The sequence below is a fragment of the Stegostoma tigrinum genome, chromosome 6 (assembly GCF_030684315.1).
Source record: "Stegostoma tigrinum isolate sSteTig4 chromosome 6, sSteTig4.hap1, whole genome shotgun sequence".
NCBI classification, from domain to species: domain Eukaryota; kingdom Metazoa; phylum Chordata; class Chondrichthyes; order Orectolobiformes; family Stegostomatidae; genus Stegostoma; species Stegostoma tigrinum.
The window spans coordinates 90,617,201-90,633,503 of NC_081359.1; the positions used below are offsets into that span (position 1 = coordinate 90,617,201).

Here is a 16,303-nt window from a genome sequence, read left to right on the forward strand (position 1 = left end):
TTTAATTGTGAACCTGAAACTACTAAATAGTCATAATATCCATTAGCATTGTCTAGGAGGAGAAGACTGTGGTTAACTCTAAAGACCCTCTAAAATGGACTAGCAAGCCACTTCATTGTATCTAACCCAACCACAGAAATGTCTGAAAAGAATAAAACTGGACAAACCTCCCAGCATCAATGCAACTGAAATGGCAGTGGCACACAACCCTATCAATTCAGTCCTCACTGTTAACGTCCTTGGGTTTATGCCAAAATTGGGATAGCTGACCCACAGACTAGTCGAGCAGTAGCCTGACAGACATTCTCTTGGAATCATGTTTTAGAGCCACTGTCCTAGACAACCTCACCACCTTTCTATGGTTTATTCTGCCCCGCCGGAAGTGGCAACTCAATATTATACAGGACGGAATTGCCGTAGAGACGTCCAACATTTACTCTCTACGCTATGAAGTCTCTTGCAATCAGGTCAAACATGGGCTGATTACCACCTAAACTCCTCAGCACATGAATCAATTTTCCTCCATGTCGATCAATATTTTGAGGATGCACAGAGGATGGCAAGTGTGGATAATAGTGTGGGGCGTCAGAGTCCATCATGAATGGCTGTTAGCATTTGAACTAGTAATGAGCTGTCCGACTCCTAAAGCTGCTTAGCTGGCAGCAGATGAAGAAGTAAACACCAAGAGAGGAAAATGTACTTTGTCTTATCCTCACTGAGCTGCCAATTGCAGATCCTTCTGTCCTGGGCAAGAATAACCACTGCACAATTGTTATGATGTTGAAGCCCTTTCTTCACACGGAAGATGTCCCCAGCACCTTGTGTGGCAAAGCCACCACACTGAGTGCGACTGATTTTGAAAAGATCTAGCAACTCAAAATTGGGCATCCATGAAGTTCTGTGAACCATCAGCAGCAATGGAATTGTATTCTACTACAGTCTATAACTTTAACGTTCCAAGAAGGGCCAAGAGGCCAAAGTGTGAAATAACAAGAGTTTTATTTGGGTGATGTTCACTCTACAGGCTAAGCTATTTCCTACCCAAAATGCCTGATGACGACATCATTACAATTGGACTGTTAAAGTGACAGTCCACCATGCTTACACAGATACAGAACATTCCTCCGCTTTACATCAGAGGTTTCTGAATTGAGAGCTTTCACAATACTTACAGTCATGTACAAAACATAGCAACAGAAATTATGCCATTCGGCCCATTGCATCTGTTCTGCCATTCAGTCATGGCTAATAAGTTTCCCAACTCCATTCTCTGGCCTTCTCTGAAGTAACCTTTGATCCCCTTAACAATCAAGGACCTATTTACTTCTGTCTTAAATCTCCCCAATGAGTAGGCTGAAGCAGCTTCTCCTCATCTCCGTTCTAAAGGTTCTTTCCTTTATTTGAAGGCTAGGCTGTAGGTTCCTACTCTCTCCTGCTAATGGCAACAGGAATCTCATCCTCCTTCACAATGGATCAAATCTTACCAAAGACCAAGGACAGGTCCATAATTTCCCATCTTGTGCCTCACTTCCTTGTTAAAGAGGGTTGTTATGTTAGCGACTTTCCAGTCCTCTGGCACCCTCACTGACTTCAGGGATTCCTGAAAGGTCACCACTGACGCCTCCACTATTCCTTCAGCTTGTTGCTTCAGAACTCTGGGGTGTAGTCCATCTGATCCAGGTGTTTTATCCACCTTCGGACCTTTCGGTTTTTTTTTTAGCAGTTTCTGCTCAATGATGGCCACCGCACTCACCTCTGCCCCACACCTCACATTTGTCTTGAATTTTTAGGATGTTACTCATCTTCCACCAACAAGACTGATGAAATTTTCTTGTTCGGATTCTCTGCCATTTTTTGGTTCCCCAGTACTATTTCTCCAGCATAATTTCCCAGTGGCCCAGTATCCACTTTTGCCCTTTATATATCTAGAGAAATTCTTGCAATCTTCTTTCATATTATTGGCCAGCTGATATTTAATCTTCTCTCTCCTTAATTTTTTTTTAGTTGCCCTTTGTTGGTCTTTGTAAACAACAGCCAGTAAGCGGAAAAGACTTTCTGGAGAATGTTGATTCCTCTTTGGCTGTCAGTGCACCTCACGTGTTTATTTTCTTATTGGCTTTAACCTTTAGTGTTTTAGGTGTACTAGGAACAATGTCTGTCATTGTCTGTTTTTAAGACGACCTAATGTTCAGATGTTCGCACAATGTCATGGTTTGTTTGGCTAAGGTATTGTCTTCCTCTGCTGCTTCAGTTACTTTCTCAGGTGTATCCAGGTCTTTGTTTGGCACAGTTATTTGTGGATCATCAGGTAATATTGTCTCTGACTCAATTATTCTTGTTACCACGATTTGATCTGATGTTTCCATCTTGTATCACATTTCTCTCGTATGATACAGGAATCTAGTCTCATCTGCCCTACAGTGATGGCTGGTACTAACTCTCCTTTACCTTTTCAGAAGACAGGAATTTGTCCTGTTCTGAAAACCTGATTCTGTTGTTTCCAGTCAACATTTTTGTCATATGTTCAGCAAGTCAAATGCTGTGCACAACAAACACTTCTTATCATGAGCAATTCCTGATAACTTTGAATCATCAAGTAGCTTGTGTTCTGGTATGTTAACAAAAAAATAGTCCATTCTTTTGTGTAGTGATCCTTATACTCCAGTTCTCTGTTTAAAAAAAAAAGTCTGAACAAACATTTCTGCCAAATCATTTGTGAATGTGGAATAATAAGCTGATCGGATATGTTGAATTCCATTCTGCTTGAGATTGTCCATAAACTGTGAACCGTTATCACTGACAAGTTGTTCCCAATAACCAAGCCTCAAATATCTGCCCAGTCTTTCAATGTTTTCCTTTTGAAGATGTCGTCTTCGTGAAGGTAATTTCAGCCCGTAGTGTGAACCACTATGAAAACCATTCACCCTTTAAAAGGTCTATAGTTTATATGGATTCTTGACTATGGGCCTTTCTGGCCATTCCTCTGGGTGCAATATACAAGAGCCTGTTTAAAATCTCAGTTGGAGTATTCTGAGCAGATCTCGTCACCACACCTTAGGAAGCCTTCAAGATATTAAAAGGAACACACAGGGTAGATAAAGATAAACTACTTCCACCAGTTGGAGATTCTAGAACCAGGGAGAGCAGTCCAAGACTTAGGGCAAGACTGTTCAGGAGAAATGTCAGGGAGCACTTCTATGCACAAAGGATGGTACAGGTTTGGAACGCTCTTCTATAAATGACAATTGATGCTATCAGTTGTTAGTTTTAAATCTGAAGTGGATAAATTTTTGTTAAAGCTGTTAAGGCATATCGCCCAAAGACGGGCATATGGAATTAGAACACAGATCAGCCATGATCTCATTAGATGGTGAACAGGCTTGAGGAGCTGAATGGCCTACTCCTGTTCCTAATGGTACTAATGGAGGTAAGTTGAAGACTTGCCAAAGCTACATGTATTCTCGCCACCTTTAATTTTCAAAATCGAGCCCTGGCTTTCTCCCCCATTCTGTGAATGCCACAGTGACCTTTGTGTAGTTAATTTTACACTTCCTTTACATTTCCTTAACTGTGGTGAAAGGAAAGACCTCATTCCACCACAGGAGGTATCCTGCTTGTACAGATAGTTTAGCTTCTATATGATTTATGACTTCAGCTCTGAGATTGTTCCTGTGATCTTGTCATGAACTACCGTGACCATCAATTTTGATAGTAGTGGATGATATCTGGTGTATTTATTAATCTATCCTGCCATTACTGGAGTGTTCTCTACTTGTTCAAAGTAAGAAATGTCTGCATAAGGACCGTTTTTTTTTACTTATTTGGCGACAGTAATCTCGATAGTCTATCAGCTTTTCCATGCAAGTTAGATTGCCAATACTTAATTCTGTAAGTGTGAGCTAATAGCAACAATGCCCACTCTGCATATGGCTAGCTGCTAGAAAAGGTATCCCTGTTTGAGGTCCAAATATTGTGATTGATGGTCTGTGGTCTGTTAATAGGGTAAATCCCTGGCCATGTAAGTATTCGGAATCGACTAATGTCAATAATGATTCCTAGAGCTTCCTTCTCTATCTGTGCAAAGTTCATTTCTGTTGGCTTCTCTTCACTATTTGGAAATGACTCTCCTCCAACATTGCCCCCACCCCCAACTTCCCATTTCCAGTTCTTGTTTTGGCATAACAAATTGTGCAATGGCTTGAGAATGGTTGCAAGATTTGGGATAAACTGCCACTTTAGCATGCCCAAAAATGATCGTAGTTGGATTACATTTTTAGGTGCTGGTGCCTCAGTTATGGCTTTTACTTTGGAAGCTAACTTGTTTAGTCCCTTGTCGTCAATGACATGGCCTAAATATTTGATGGAAGATTTTTTAAAAATTGCATTTGTCTTTCCTCACCCTTGGGCTATAATCTACAAGTCTGTGCTGTGTAGCATCTAAACTGTGGAAATGTTCCTTTTAGTTTCCCCCATGAATAAAATACCATTTAGGTAATACTGGATTCCTTCAAAATCACATAAAATTTGATCCATGGTGTTTTGGAATAACTCAAGGTATAATTCCAAATGGCAGACTCCCTTATGATTTGAGTAGTCCCTTATGTGTTACAATTATGTATATCTGTGACTCAGGACCTATGTTCATCTGGAGGGAGGCTTGACCAAGGCTAATTTTGCTGAAAAGCTGACCTTCAGCTAATCCAGCCAATAAGTAATCAATTTAAAACAAAGAATACTGTTCAGCTCACCGTACTGGATTAATAGTGACGTTAAAAGCACTGTAAATGCGTGTCAATGCATCTTTCTTCATTACTGGTGTGATAGGTGTGGCCCAATCACTCAAATTCATAGGTTCAAGAACTCTTGTCTTGACCAGCCTCTCTAATTCTGCCTTGATCTTATGGCCTGATTTACAAGGTACTAATTTAGCCTTGCAATATTTTATTTGATTTTCATCCTTTAATTTCGTTTAACCGAGATCTTTTCTATGATTCCCAGATCCCCATTGAAACCATTGGCATGTTTCTTTAGAATTTGTGACAGGTCATTCTCTGAATGTGATGATATTTTCTTCAGCCCAGTTGAGTCTGATTTTCTCCAACCATGCTCTTTCCAATAAAATTTTCTCTGGTAGCGTGCAAAGATAAATCTGCAGACTGACTGCACACCAAACATTCACATTGAGACAACCCCTTAAAGACACCACTTCATTTGTGTGTCCTTAGTGTTATCTTTAAGGCTTGCAACCAGTGTGATTCAATTGCTTCTAATACACTTCTTGAGGTATTACTGACTCTGTCACTCGGGTATCCCATCCTTTTTTTAAGCATTTTATCATTCAGTATGAGAATTGGTTGGTGTTGCCAGCAATGGCCAGTATGTTTAATAACAGCTGTTCTTCAGACTGTGCATCTCGGCTTTTCTCATGTCCTTTTTGCACCATGTATATTTTCTTAATACTGTTCAGTTCTGTACTTGCTGCATGAAGTTCATGTTTCTTCGGCAAACACACCAATTCACTGTGCCCTCTTTTGTCACAGTTTCTGATTGCAACTTCTTTATACCAGCAATTTGCTGCATAACCTTTTCATCATACCAGTGATGGTTTTGAGTTTGTATTGGTGCATGTTTTTGCATTTTGTGAACTCTTATACTGGAGCTTAGCTGTTGAATTTCCTTGGCTGTAGTTCTATCGAGCGTGCAATTTCTGATACTGTCTTTAAGTCTGGATTCTTTTCTGTCAGTACTGTCTTCTAGATTGCTTCACTCTTAAACTGCACAACAGTCTGTTTCTGATAGCATCATTTAAATTGTTTCCAAATTGCATAATTCTGCTAACTTATTTAAAATTATTACAGACTGGGAGATAAGTTTACAATCATGATAGTTGCATTTGTAGAATCTGAATCTTTCAGCAATAACCAGTGTTTGGTGGGGGAAAGATGGCTCTGTAGGATCACACCTGTGTCTTCATAAGTTTTGGAATCTAGCTTCTCTGGCTGTACCAGCCTTCTTTGGAGGGTAAAAGATCTCTGCCCCTGCCTTTCCAATAATACTTGAGACCGCAGAACGACTATAGTTGCCTCAACTTTTCTAGCTTATATAAAAGAATGATTCTCTATGTATTTTCAGCATATCAGCCCCATGGTGCGAAAATTTCACCATTTTCTAAATGGGAAGGGCTTTAGTAGCACGATGTATCTCAAAGTTTAGCACTACCTCGCTTCTTTTAATTCAAAACAAGGTATTCCTGAGGATGCCTGTTTCTTTGAGTCTACACCCGAAGTCCAAGATGTTTTCCTCCATGTAGGATACACATTACTCGGTGTTCCTTCAGGATGGAGCACCTGATGGGCTGCTAATGCACTGTTCATATTTTCCCTGGGATGAAGACTCCTTTTTTTGACTGTGTCTGCCTCAGTGCAGAGATGGCGACATTTGATTTCTTTTTATCGAAACCCCTCCGAGATCTGGGTAGGGGTTAAATGGATTGGGTGCCAGGGATTAGGTTGCCAAGTGGGTAGGTAGAAGGCAGATTGGACCCTCAACAGGTAAAGTAGTGTCAGGTTTGCAGCAGAGTTGAGAAAGTGGGAACTGGGCCCTGGAGACAGGTGGGGATGAAAGGGAGTGTGGATCTCGAATGGAAAATGAGGGGAATAGGTGCAGAACAAGGGAGGTCCAGAGCGAGGGCAAGGAGGAGCAGGTCTGGAACAACAGAAAGGGGAAGGAACTCAAAATCAGTGGTGTAAGTGGTCAGGAGGAGCTGTAGTCGGGATCATGTGAGGTAAGTATTGGGTCAGTTAAATACTTACACAGGAGATAGGCTGTGTATGTAAGTCTGAAGTCTTAATTTTTCTTGAGTAAGTACTTTACTTAATTTCATAAAAGCCATCAATTTCTCTGATTTTAGGTTGTTACTTTTGGAGGGCTCCAGGCATGGGGATAATGCCCAGCAGAATCTTCATTTTCCAGGGTAATTCCTTCAGAGTCAGCTATGATAGACATTCCACAGGACCCCAACAGCAACTCCCATCTGTTTTGGCCACGAACATTCAGAAAATCCAGGCCCTGAATTTTTGGGATGCTGAAAGATGGGTTTGGCTGTCAGGGAATCTAAAACATTAGATGCGATCTCTAATAAATACCCCATCATTTAAGACAGAGATGAAGATTCAAAAGATTATTAATCATTATAATTCTCTACTCCTGAGGGTTGTGGATCTCTATCATTAATTGCATGGGAAAGATAGATTCTTGTCATGTCCGGAATCAAAAGATATGGAAAGTGGATGAGAATGTGGAGTTGAAGCTCAAAGTCAGCCAAGTTCAGATTAAATAGCAGAACATTCTTGGCAGGCTGTACAATCTGCTTTTGCTTCTTGTGGTTCCTGTTGCCAGGGCTTGTGTTGATATGAAGTGGTATCCCTCCAGCCGTATAACCTCTTATTGCCTATCTTTAAAAAGAGGAATGCCTGTGGACCATCGTGAGCTATTGGTAATTATCTTTATTTACTAATGCCTGTTCAAACAATAAACTGGCAATAACAAGCATTTGTAAGTGGTTTTAATCATCAAATGGTTAAAAAAAAATTAAGTAGTAGATTCTAGAGTGAGTACAGACTTGAATTGCTGATCCCTGCACCTAGTGCTATCTGTCTGTCATTGGAAACAGATTCTTCACATGCAAGAGGGAAGTCAGATTCACCCTGTAACTATCTTTATGTCTCTTCATGAATGCCTTGAGTTCCAATGGCAGAAGTATCAGAAGGTGGTTACTCACATGCTTATACTACAAGGGAAATAGTGTGTAAAGTGGAGAGTCTTAAATAATGGAGTCCATCAATGACAGTGGAGAAGGATGCAAATAAGTAAAACAAAATGTAGTGATTATACTGATTATGTTCTTGTAAAATATAATTACAAGGAGAAAAATATTTAAAAAGCCTTTAAAAAATAAAAATCTGTGCAACTATTTGACATTTAGTATCGTACATTTTGTTTAAATTCCAGTTAAAAGCACGACGCAGTGAGTGCAACACAAAAGCTAACCATGCTAGAAATGACTATCTTCTTACACTGGCAGCTGCAAATGCACATCAAGATCGCTATTATCAGATTGATCTGGTAAACATGATGATGGTAAGTAACGTTTTCCATGCTAGTGTTTTTTTTGTGATTGTGTTCTCCTGGGCAAATTAAGATCAAGAATGTTTACCCTCTCATCCCTGCTTTACCTGATGATAATTTTATTCCTGGAGTATACCTTAAATGTTATGTTGGATCTAATATGTCACATATGACCTGCATTCATAACATTTCCTTGTGTGGATGCAATGAAGAAGGCAGGCCACGCAAATCTTGAAATTGAAATGCGGATTGAAATTGAAATCAGTTCCAAAATTATGTAGTTTTAAACTTCCTTTCAGTTATATTCTTGTTAGTTTTGAATGAATTGCTTTAAAATTCTTCAGTTGCTAATACTTGATTATCCACTTATAATATGACTTCAGCAATTTTCAGAAAGGGGACGCCTCTTACTTATTCCAAAACCAATCATTAGTAGAATTACATTTTTTTTTCCGCAGTTGTCTTGATCTTGGGACACATCTTTAGTGTACTTATAATTGAAACTCAGAGAAGTTTCCCACCAAAATGATCTTTGTAGTATTAAAAGTTGAGTCTGGTTATACTGCTGTAGCTTCTAATTATAATTATTGACTCATGTTTACCTTGTTAAAACTTAAACGAATGACATTTTAGCAGCTCTGAACTTAGTGACCATCAGCTTCACTTCGAAGTGGTCTGATTTTAAGTACTCCATGCGCAGTTCTCCTGTCAGCCTAAACTTTGAATGTACTAGTCAGCTGCAAAACGTCTGATCAGATCTTCCTGATCCAACCAACTTTGAAATTTAGTGGAAAATAAACATTTAAATGATTGCTAGTGGAGCTGAAATTTGCCATTTTTTCCTCCCAGTATTGCCGTCAGTTTAGTCCTCAATAACATGTATGATGAAAACTAATGTTTGATTTTGTTTTAAATACGTGCTGCAGATCTAACGGTCACTTAAATAATTATTTCAGTCCTTCACTGTCTAAATAAATAAAATTTCTATCTGAATTATCTGTGCTGATTTATTGAAAATGTTATTTCAGCGTGGTATCCAGAGACTATTTTCTCCTTCCCTGCTCCTACACTCCTTGGTGATATTTTATTTTTGATTCCAGTTTTGCCACTCTATTGAGACAAGACCCATTTCTGTAATGTCAGAACATCAAGTCTGCCTTGAGACTTCCATTGCAATTAAAATTCATTGTTCAGGGCATAGAACAAAAAGCTGCACACACAATTACAAAATGTGTGCAATGCATACAAAAGGTTTGAATGAGAGAAAGAGAGAAGAGAGAGAAAATTAGTGGTTCATTTCCTCAAACATGTTGTTTGCATCTCAGCCATAGTGTAAAATAAAGCAGCATGTATAACAGAACTTGAATGGAAAATGAGCAAATTTGTGGTGGGACTAATTTTTTGGCTGACTATAATACTGCAGAATCTCATTTGGCCTGCTCTTGTGACCATTTTATTTTCTGATTGTTTTGTGCTGAGGAAATGGTATTTTTCTGCATATGCTTGGCACAGATCAGCCAAATCCCGAACTGAAAAGATGCTTTTTTAAATTCATTCTTGGGATGTGGGCATTGCTGGCTGGCCAGCTATTTCCTGTTCTACTTTCCCTGGAGAAGGTGGTGATGAGCTGCCTTCTTCAAACTGTACAGTCCAAATGTTGTCGGGTTGATCCACAATATTCTTAGGGAATTCCAGGATTTTGATGCAGTGACCGTGAAAGAACAGCAATATATTTTTAAGTCAGAATGGTCATCGGCTTGGAGGGCAACTTGCAGATAGTGGTTTTCCCAGGTATCAGCTGCCCTTGTTGTTCTAGTTGGAAGCATTCATGGATTTAGAAGGTGTTGTCAAAGGATCTTTGTTGTATTTCTGCAGTGCATTTTGTATATAATACACACTGCTTTTGACCATCACTGGTAAAGGGAGTGGATGCTTGCAAATGTGGTGATAATCATGCAAGCTGTTCTGTCCTGAATTGTGTCAACTTCTTGAATGTTGTTGAAGCTGCACCCATTTGGGTAAGTGGGAAATATCCTATCACATTCCTGACATGGGCCATGTAGATGTTGGACAGGCTGTGTGGTATCAGGAAATGAGTTACTCACTGCAGTATTCTTGGTCTCTGGCCTGCTCTTGTAGACATTTTATGTGGCAAGTCCACTTGAGTTTCTGGTAACCCCAGAATATTGATAGTGAGGGAATTCAGTGATGGTAACACCATTGAATAACAAGGGACAGTGGTTAGTTGATCTCTTATTGGAGATGGTTATGTGGGGTGCAAATGTTACTCTCCACTTTTCAGCCCAAGCCTGAACATTTTCCATAACCTTGTTTATTTGGACATGGACTGCATCAGTATCTGAAGAGCCATGAATGGTGCTGAACATTATGCAATTGTCGGTGAACATCCCCACTTCTGACCTTATGATAGAGAGAAGGTCATTGATGAAGCAGCTGAAGACGGTTGGGCCAGGACATTACCGTGAGGAACTCCTGCGGAGACATACTGGAGCTGAGGTGACTGATCTCTAACAAATACAAGAATTTTCCCTGTGTGAGGACTCAAACCAACAGAGAGTTTGCCCCTGGATAGTTTTTGATTCCAGTTTTGCTAGGGCTCCTTGAAGTGGCCTTTTCCTCTTTCCTCTGAAATTCAGCTCTTTTGTCCATGTTTGGACCAAGACTGTAATGAGGCCAGGAACTGACCCCAAACTGGGTGTCACTGAGCATGTTATTGCTGAGCAAGTGGTGCTTGATAATGATGTTGATGATCCCTTCCATCACTTTACAGATTATTGAGAGTAGACTGGCAGAGCAGTAATTGACCAGGTTGGGTTTGTTCTACTTTTAATGGACAGGACATACCTGTGTAATTTTCCACATTGTTGGATAGATGCCAGTGTTGTAACTGTACTGGACAAGATTGGCTGGAGGAGAGCAGCAAGTTTGCGAGCACAGGTCTTCAGTACTTTTATGGGATCTTGTTAAGACCCATAGTCTTTGCAGTATGTAGTGCCTTCAACTGATTCTTGATATCATGCAGAGTGAATCGAATTGACTGAAGACTGGTATCTGTGATGCTGGGGAATACTGGAAAAGGCGGAGATAGATCATCCATTTGGATTTTAGAGAAATTTAGATTCTACATGAATTGGTCAACACATTTTGCTGTTATAAATCATAGTTTTACCTGAGATTAATGTAACAGTGTAATACAACTATTACTGTCTCTAGATTATAGCTTCCAACCCTACATCCTCAACTTAGATCAGTTCGAGGAAAGTTTGCAGAATTAGAGCAGATATTTTGAAATGGTTAAAATTAATAATATTGGAGCATAATTTTTTTTTCAAAAGGCAGATGACTGTTTCCATCTGGTTAGAATCTGTAGGTAATCAATACACTGATTTACAATGGATATTCTTAAGGGCTGCGTTAAAATTGACAAACTGTTTTTTTCATCTTTCCATAATTTGTACAGCCTTTCCTTGTATCACTGAATATTGTCCTTTTATACCTTAGGTTAAGCCCAAGTGTTGAGTACACTGTAAATAGGGAAAGATAGCATGTAAGAGAGACTTAAGTCATTTAATTGTGTAAGTTGTGTGTTGCCACTCTTAATGATTTATTTCAGAAGTAATCTAGATTGTCATTAATTTTTCTACTGTTCCACAGTTCTCCATTGTTGCCAATGTTCTCATTGCCTATGAATTATTTTGTGAAACTTTTTCAATTTAACATCAACAGTACTGTCATATCTTGTGTAAATAATACTAGTTTTGGCCTTGGTAAGCTGCTAAACAGCATCAAACTTGTACGGTCTATTCAGCAATGAACTTCATTCTGTATATATGTAAACATGGTTAATAACAAAGACTCGTGTGCAACATTTTACTCAATGAGGTCCCTGCTAGAAGGCAGGGTAAAATACCAATTGTGGAAATGGCACTATGGGACCATTACCTAAGGCATTTAATTTTACAAAAAGCAAGGATGATTAAGGGCGTCTGTTGTATGTTGGACAATCATGCAAGCAGATTTAAAGGGTTGGGCAGTTGATATTTGGGCCTAGGGAATGTGAGCTCGAACTACCAGTTGTTAAAAGAACGGTCAAAACATGATAATATGTGAGGCTGGATGAACACAGCAGGCCCAGCAGCATCTCAGGAGCACAAAAGCTGACGTTTCGGGCCTAGACCCTTCATCAGAGATGAAGAAATCACATATTTTATTATCTTGGATTCTCCAGCATCTGCAGTTCCCATTATCACTGGTCAAAACATGATATTAATCAACTTTTTGAAGCTCAGAGAATAAAGATTTTATCCTCAAAATTACTGTTTGTGTTACCAGTGTATGGGGCTACAGCAGTTAAATTTCATTCCTCTTATTATGATAGCATGAACCCATTTAAGTGAAAAGAATAAATAATGAATGTACAAATAAGCTAAGTGTAATTACTTGAATATTACGCCCATTCATTTCTGGGATAGGATCTTCACACCTTTAGCTTCAGAAAGTTCACTGCCATCAGGTTTTTGATTTTCATGTTTGTTTTGCAATCAAGAAGCAGGATTATTTAGACAGATCCTGAAATTGGTACAGTAATTACAACACGTTGCAAGTTAAAACAACTATACTTCCACTTAATATTTTGAGGCGTGGTTTTGTTCTTTGCTTAGTTGAATTTGTCCTTGTGATTGTTAACCTTTGCATCGACCTACCTTGAAGTACACAACAATACCTCAGAAGTGCAAATGGGGAAGTGAAAAGAAAAGAAATTGAAAAATCATTTCAGCAAGCTGAAAGATGACAAAAACGAGAGCTGCCATTGTGAGGTGTGGAGGTGGTGATTCATGGTTATTTTGTGTTGTTTCAAAGTGAGGTAGGCAGCACAAACCTTCATCCTGCCTACAAATGATAACATTTGTGTTGTGCACCCGGCAAAGAGCATGCTGCTTTGCACTGGCACTACCACTGCTTAAAGCTAGCCCACACCTTTTGAAGAGATGTACTGTGGCTGCAGCTGGGCCCAGAAATGAAGAAAGAAATAGGAAGTAACAGAAATATTGCATTAGGCCAGGTTCTCGGATGCTGTGCTGAAGGAGGTGGACATGAGAGATCTTCTCTTCTAGACATGTAGTCAGAGTAGGTAATGCAAGTAGTAAATCCCTGAGGACCTGGATGTGGAGCTGAAGCGTAAATAGTCTTGCATGTGGATTCAGTGAATGGATCTTGACTGCTATGTCCAGTTACCTACATAGTTTTTCGCACTTTTATTCACCACACTCTTTTCACCACTTACTAACACCTATTAACCCCAGTTTCAAACCAAAAAATTATACAGTTAACCTCACAGTCAAACATTTAGCACTGTTGAAAGCAGTACACACGTCTTACAGCTTGTGATCATCACTAGCTATTCAATTGATACCCCGTATCCAAAACACATTGTAAAATACTCATTTACATTACTGTCTTTTTTGATAGGATAACAACAGCACTTAATTGTTGGGAACAGACATGGCCACATGTCCTCACATCTGTGACTTGCAATGCTGCTCAGAACAAATAGGGTAGCATTGATAGACTATGGCCAGTAGTGTGGCTGAAAGTAACCTCTCTAATGCATCATCTCAAATTCTACTTCATTCTCATCTGGAAGTCAGTTGTGATGTAAAAGTTGCACACAGCATAATTGTGAGCCACTTGCTCCCCCTTCCTTCTTTCACCCTAACCATGTCTTGATGTCTGAATGTTTTCAGATACCTGAAAACTGACATGTCTGCCCAGTCAGGGGTACAGGAGGCTAAAGGCTTGACCTGATACTTTAACCACAGGCTTTGCTGCTGTGAAATTTTTAGGAAGATACTTAGGGCAAACATGTACTTAGTTAGTCACTGGATATGTGTGGTCTGTTTGAACAAGGGTGAAAAGATAACGTGCATGTGAACTCCCTTGATGATGATGTAACACACCTGTAGACAGCTGGCAGTCACTGTCAAAGTACAGGGAGGAGGTCAAAGTGGACGCATGGGTTCAGACAAAACTTAGGTCTGGACGAACTCCATTGTATGTGTATAGAGGCTTCTGGGCCCACCTGCCAGAGATTCTTCATGGACATCTGCTGCTCAGTGCTTTCAGCTCAGCATACAAAAACCTTGGGTTACAAACTCTGGACTGTTGTGACATTTCTGTAATTTCCTTCTCAATGTTTCCTCCTCTATTCAGTTCTCGTCCATACCACCACCAGATTACATTGCCTCTTTGAGTAAAGCAGTAGGCAGGCAACTTTTATTACTGTGTAAGCCCCTATGGTCCGAATGAATCACACTAATTCCTCACTTAAATTTGTGTTTGCTTTCCTGAAAATCGCAATTTTAAGTGAAACATGTTTCAGTCAACCATTTGATTCTTAACGGAACCAATATTAGAGCTACAGTCGGTCGCTTTTCGAACAGTTTCTGGACCTAAAACATCAGCTTTCCTGCTTCCTTGATGCTGCCTGGCCTGCTGTGTTCATCCAGCTCCACACTCACCATAACTGTCATCGAGCACATTCCATCTAGTGTCAGAAATTGGTCCATGCAGGAGCCGCTGAAGCCCCAGAACTACCTGCACTGACCAGTTTAGCCACTAGATGGAGTGAGCCCAAGAATTCAGTGTTATCAAGTCATAGAGTGACACAGCATGGAAACAGAAGCTTCGGTCCAATTCTTCCATGTTGACCAGATATCCAAAATTATTGTAGTCTCATTTGCCAGCATTTGGCCCATATTTCTCTTAAACCCTTCCTATTCATACCCATCCAGATAGATGCTTTTTAAATGTTGTGATTGTACCAGCCTCCACCACTACTTTTGGCAGCTCATTCCATACATGTGTCAGACCCTGCATGTAAAAGTTGCCCCTTTTTAAATTTACCCCTCTCATCTTGAACCTATGCCTTCTAGTTTTGGACTCCCCCACCCTGGGGAGATGACCTTGTCTATTTCTGCTATCCATGTCTCTCATGATTTTATAAACCTTCATAGGGTGACCCCTCAGCCTCCGTCGCTCCAGGGAAAATAGCCCCAGCTTATTCACCTTCTCCCTATAGCTCAAACCCTCCAACCCTGACAACGTCCTTGTAAATCTTTTCTGAACCCTTTCGAGTTTCACAACATCATTCCTATAGCAGCGAGACCAGAATTGCAAGCAGTATTCCAAAGATGGCCTAACCAATGTCCTGTACAACTGCAACATGACTTCACAACTCTTATACTCAATGCAGTGATCAATAAAGGCAAGCATACCAAATGCCTTTTTCATTACCCTGTCTACCTGCAACTGTGCCTACCTCACATTTATGTAAATCAAACTGCATCTGCCATTCTATGGCCCTTTGGCCCATTTGACCAAGATTCCATTGTACTCTGAGGCAACTTTCTTCGCTGCCCACTGCTCCTCCAATTTTGGTGTCACCTGCAAATTTACTAACCATACCCCTATGTTCACATCCAAATCATTTATACAAATTATACAAATGACAAAAAGCAGTGGACCCAGTACTGCTCTTTCTGGCACTCAGCTGGTCACAAGCCTCCAGTTTGAAAAGCAACCCTCCACGATATCCTCTCTGTTCTAATTTCAAGCTAGTTCTATATCCAAATGGCTAGTTTTTCCTGTATTCCATGTGATCTAACCTTGCTAAGCAGTCTACCATGAGGAACTTTGTTGAATACTTTACTGATGTCCACACAGATGATGTTCACCGCTGTGCCCTCATCGATCATCTTTGTGACTTCTTCAACAAACTTTTCCATATCACCTTTGTTAAATTGTGGCACCACGTTAATTAACCTCCAGTCTTCCAGTACCTCACCCGTGGCTATCAATGATACAATTATGTCAGCAAGGGGCCCAGCGATGATTTCCCTGCTTCCCACAGAGTTCTAGGATATACCTAATCGGATCCAGGGGATTTATCCACCTTTATGCGTTTTAAGACATTCAGCACCATCTCTTCGGTAATATGTATATTTTTCAAGATGTTCTCTATTTATTTTCCCATGTTCTCTCTTTCCCATAGCTTACTCCACAGTAAACACTGATGCAAAATACTGGTTTCGTATCTCCCCCATCTCCTGCAGTTCCACACATAGGCACTGGTTCAGAATGGGAGCAATGAACAAAG

The 16,303-nt window shown here is 40.0% G+C and overlaps 1 protein-coding gene across 6 annotated transcripts in view; it reads left to right on the forward strand.

Moving 5' to 3' along the window:
* The window catches only part of LOC125453699 (F-BAR and double SH3 domains protein 2-like), a 238,588-nt gene that overhangs the window by 99,430 nt on the left and 122,855 nt on the right, over positions 1 to 16,303 (forward strand). For all 6 annotated transcript variants that reach the window (XM_048533585.2, XM_048533589.2, XM_048533586.2 and 3 more), the window contains one exon: positions 8,011 to 8,139. In XM_048533585.2, coding sequence (XP_048389542.1) covers positions 8,011 to 8,139 — 129 coding nt within the window. The remainder of the gene's footprint in view (positions 1 to 8,010; positions 8,140 to 16,303) is intronic.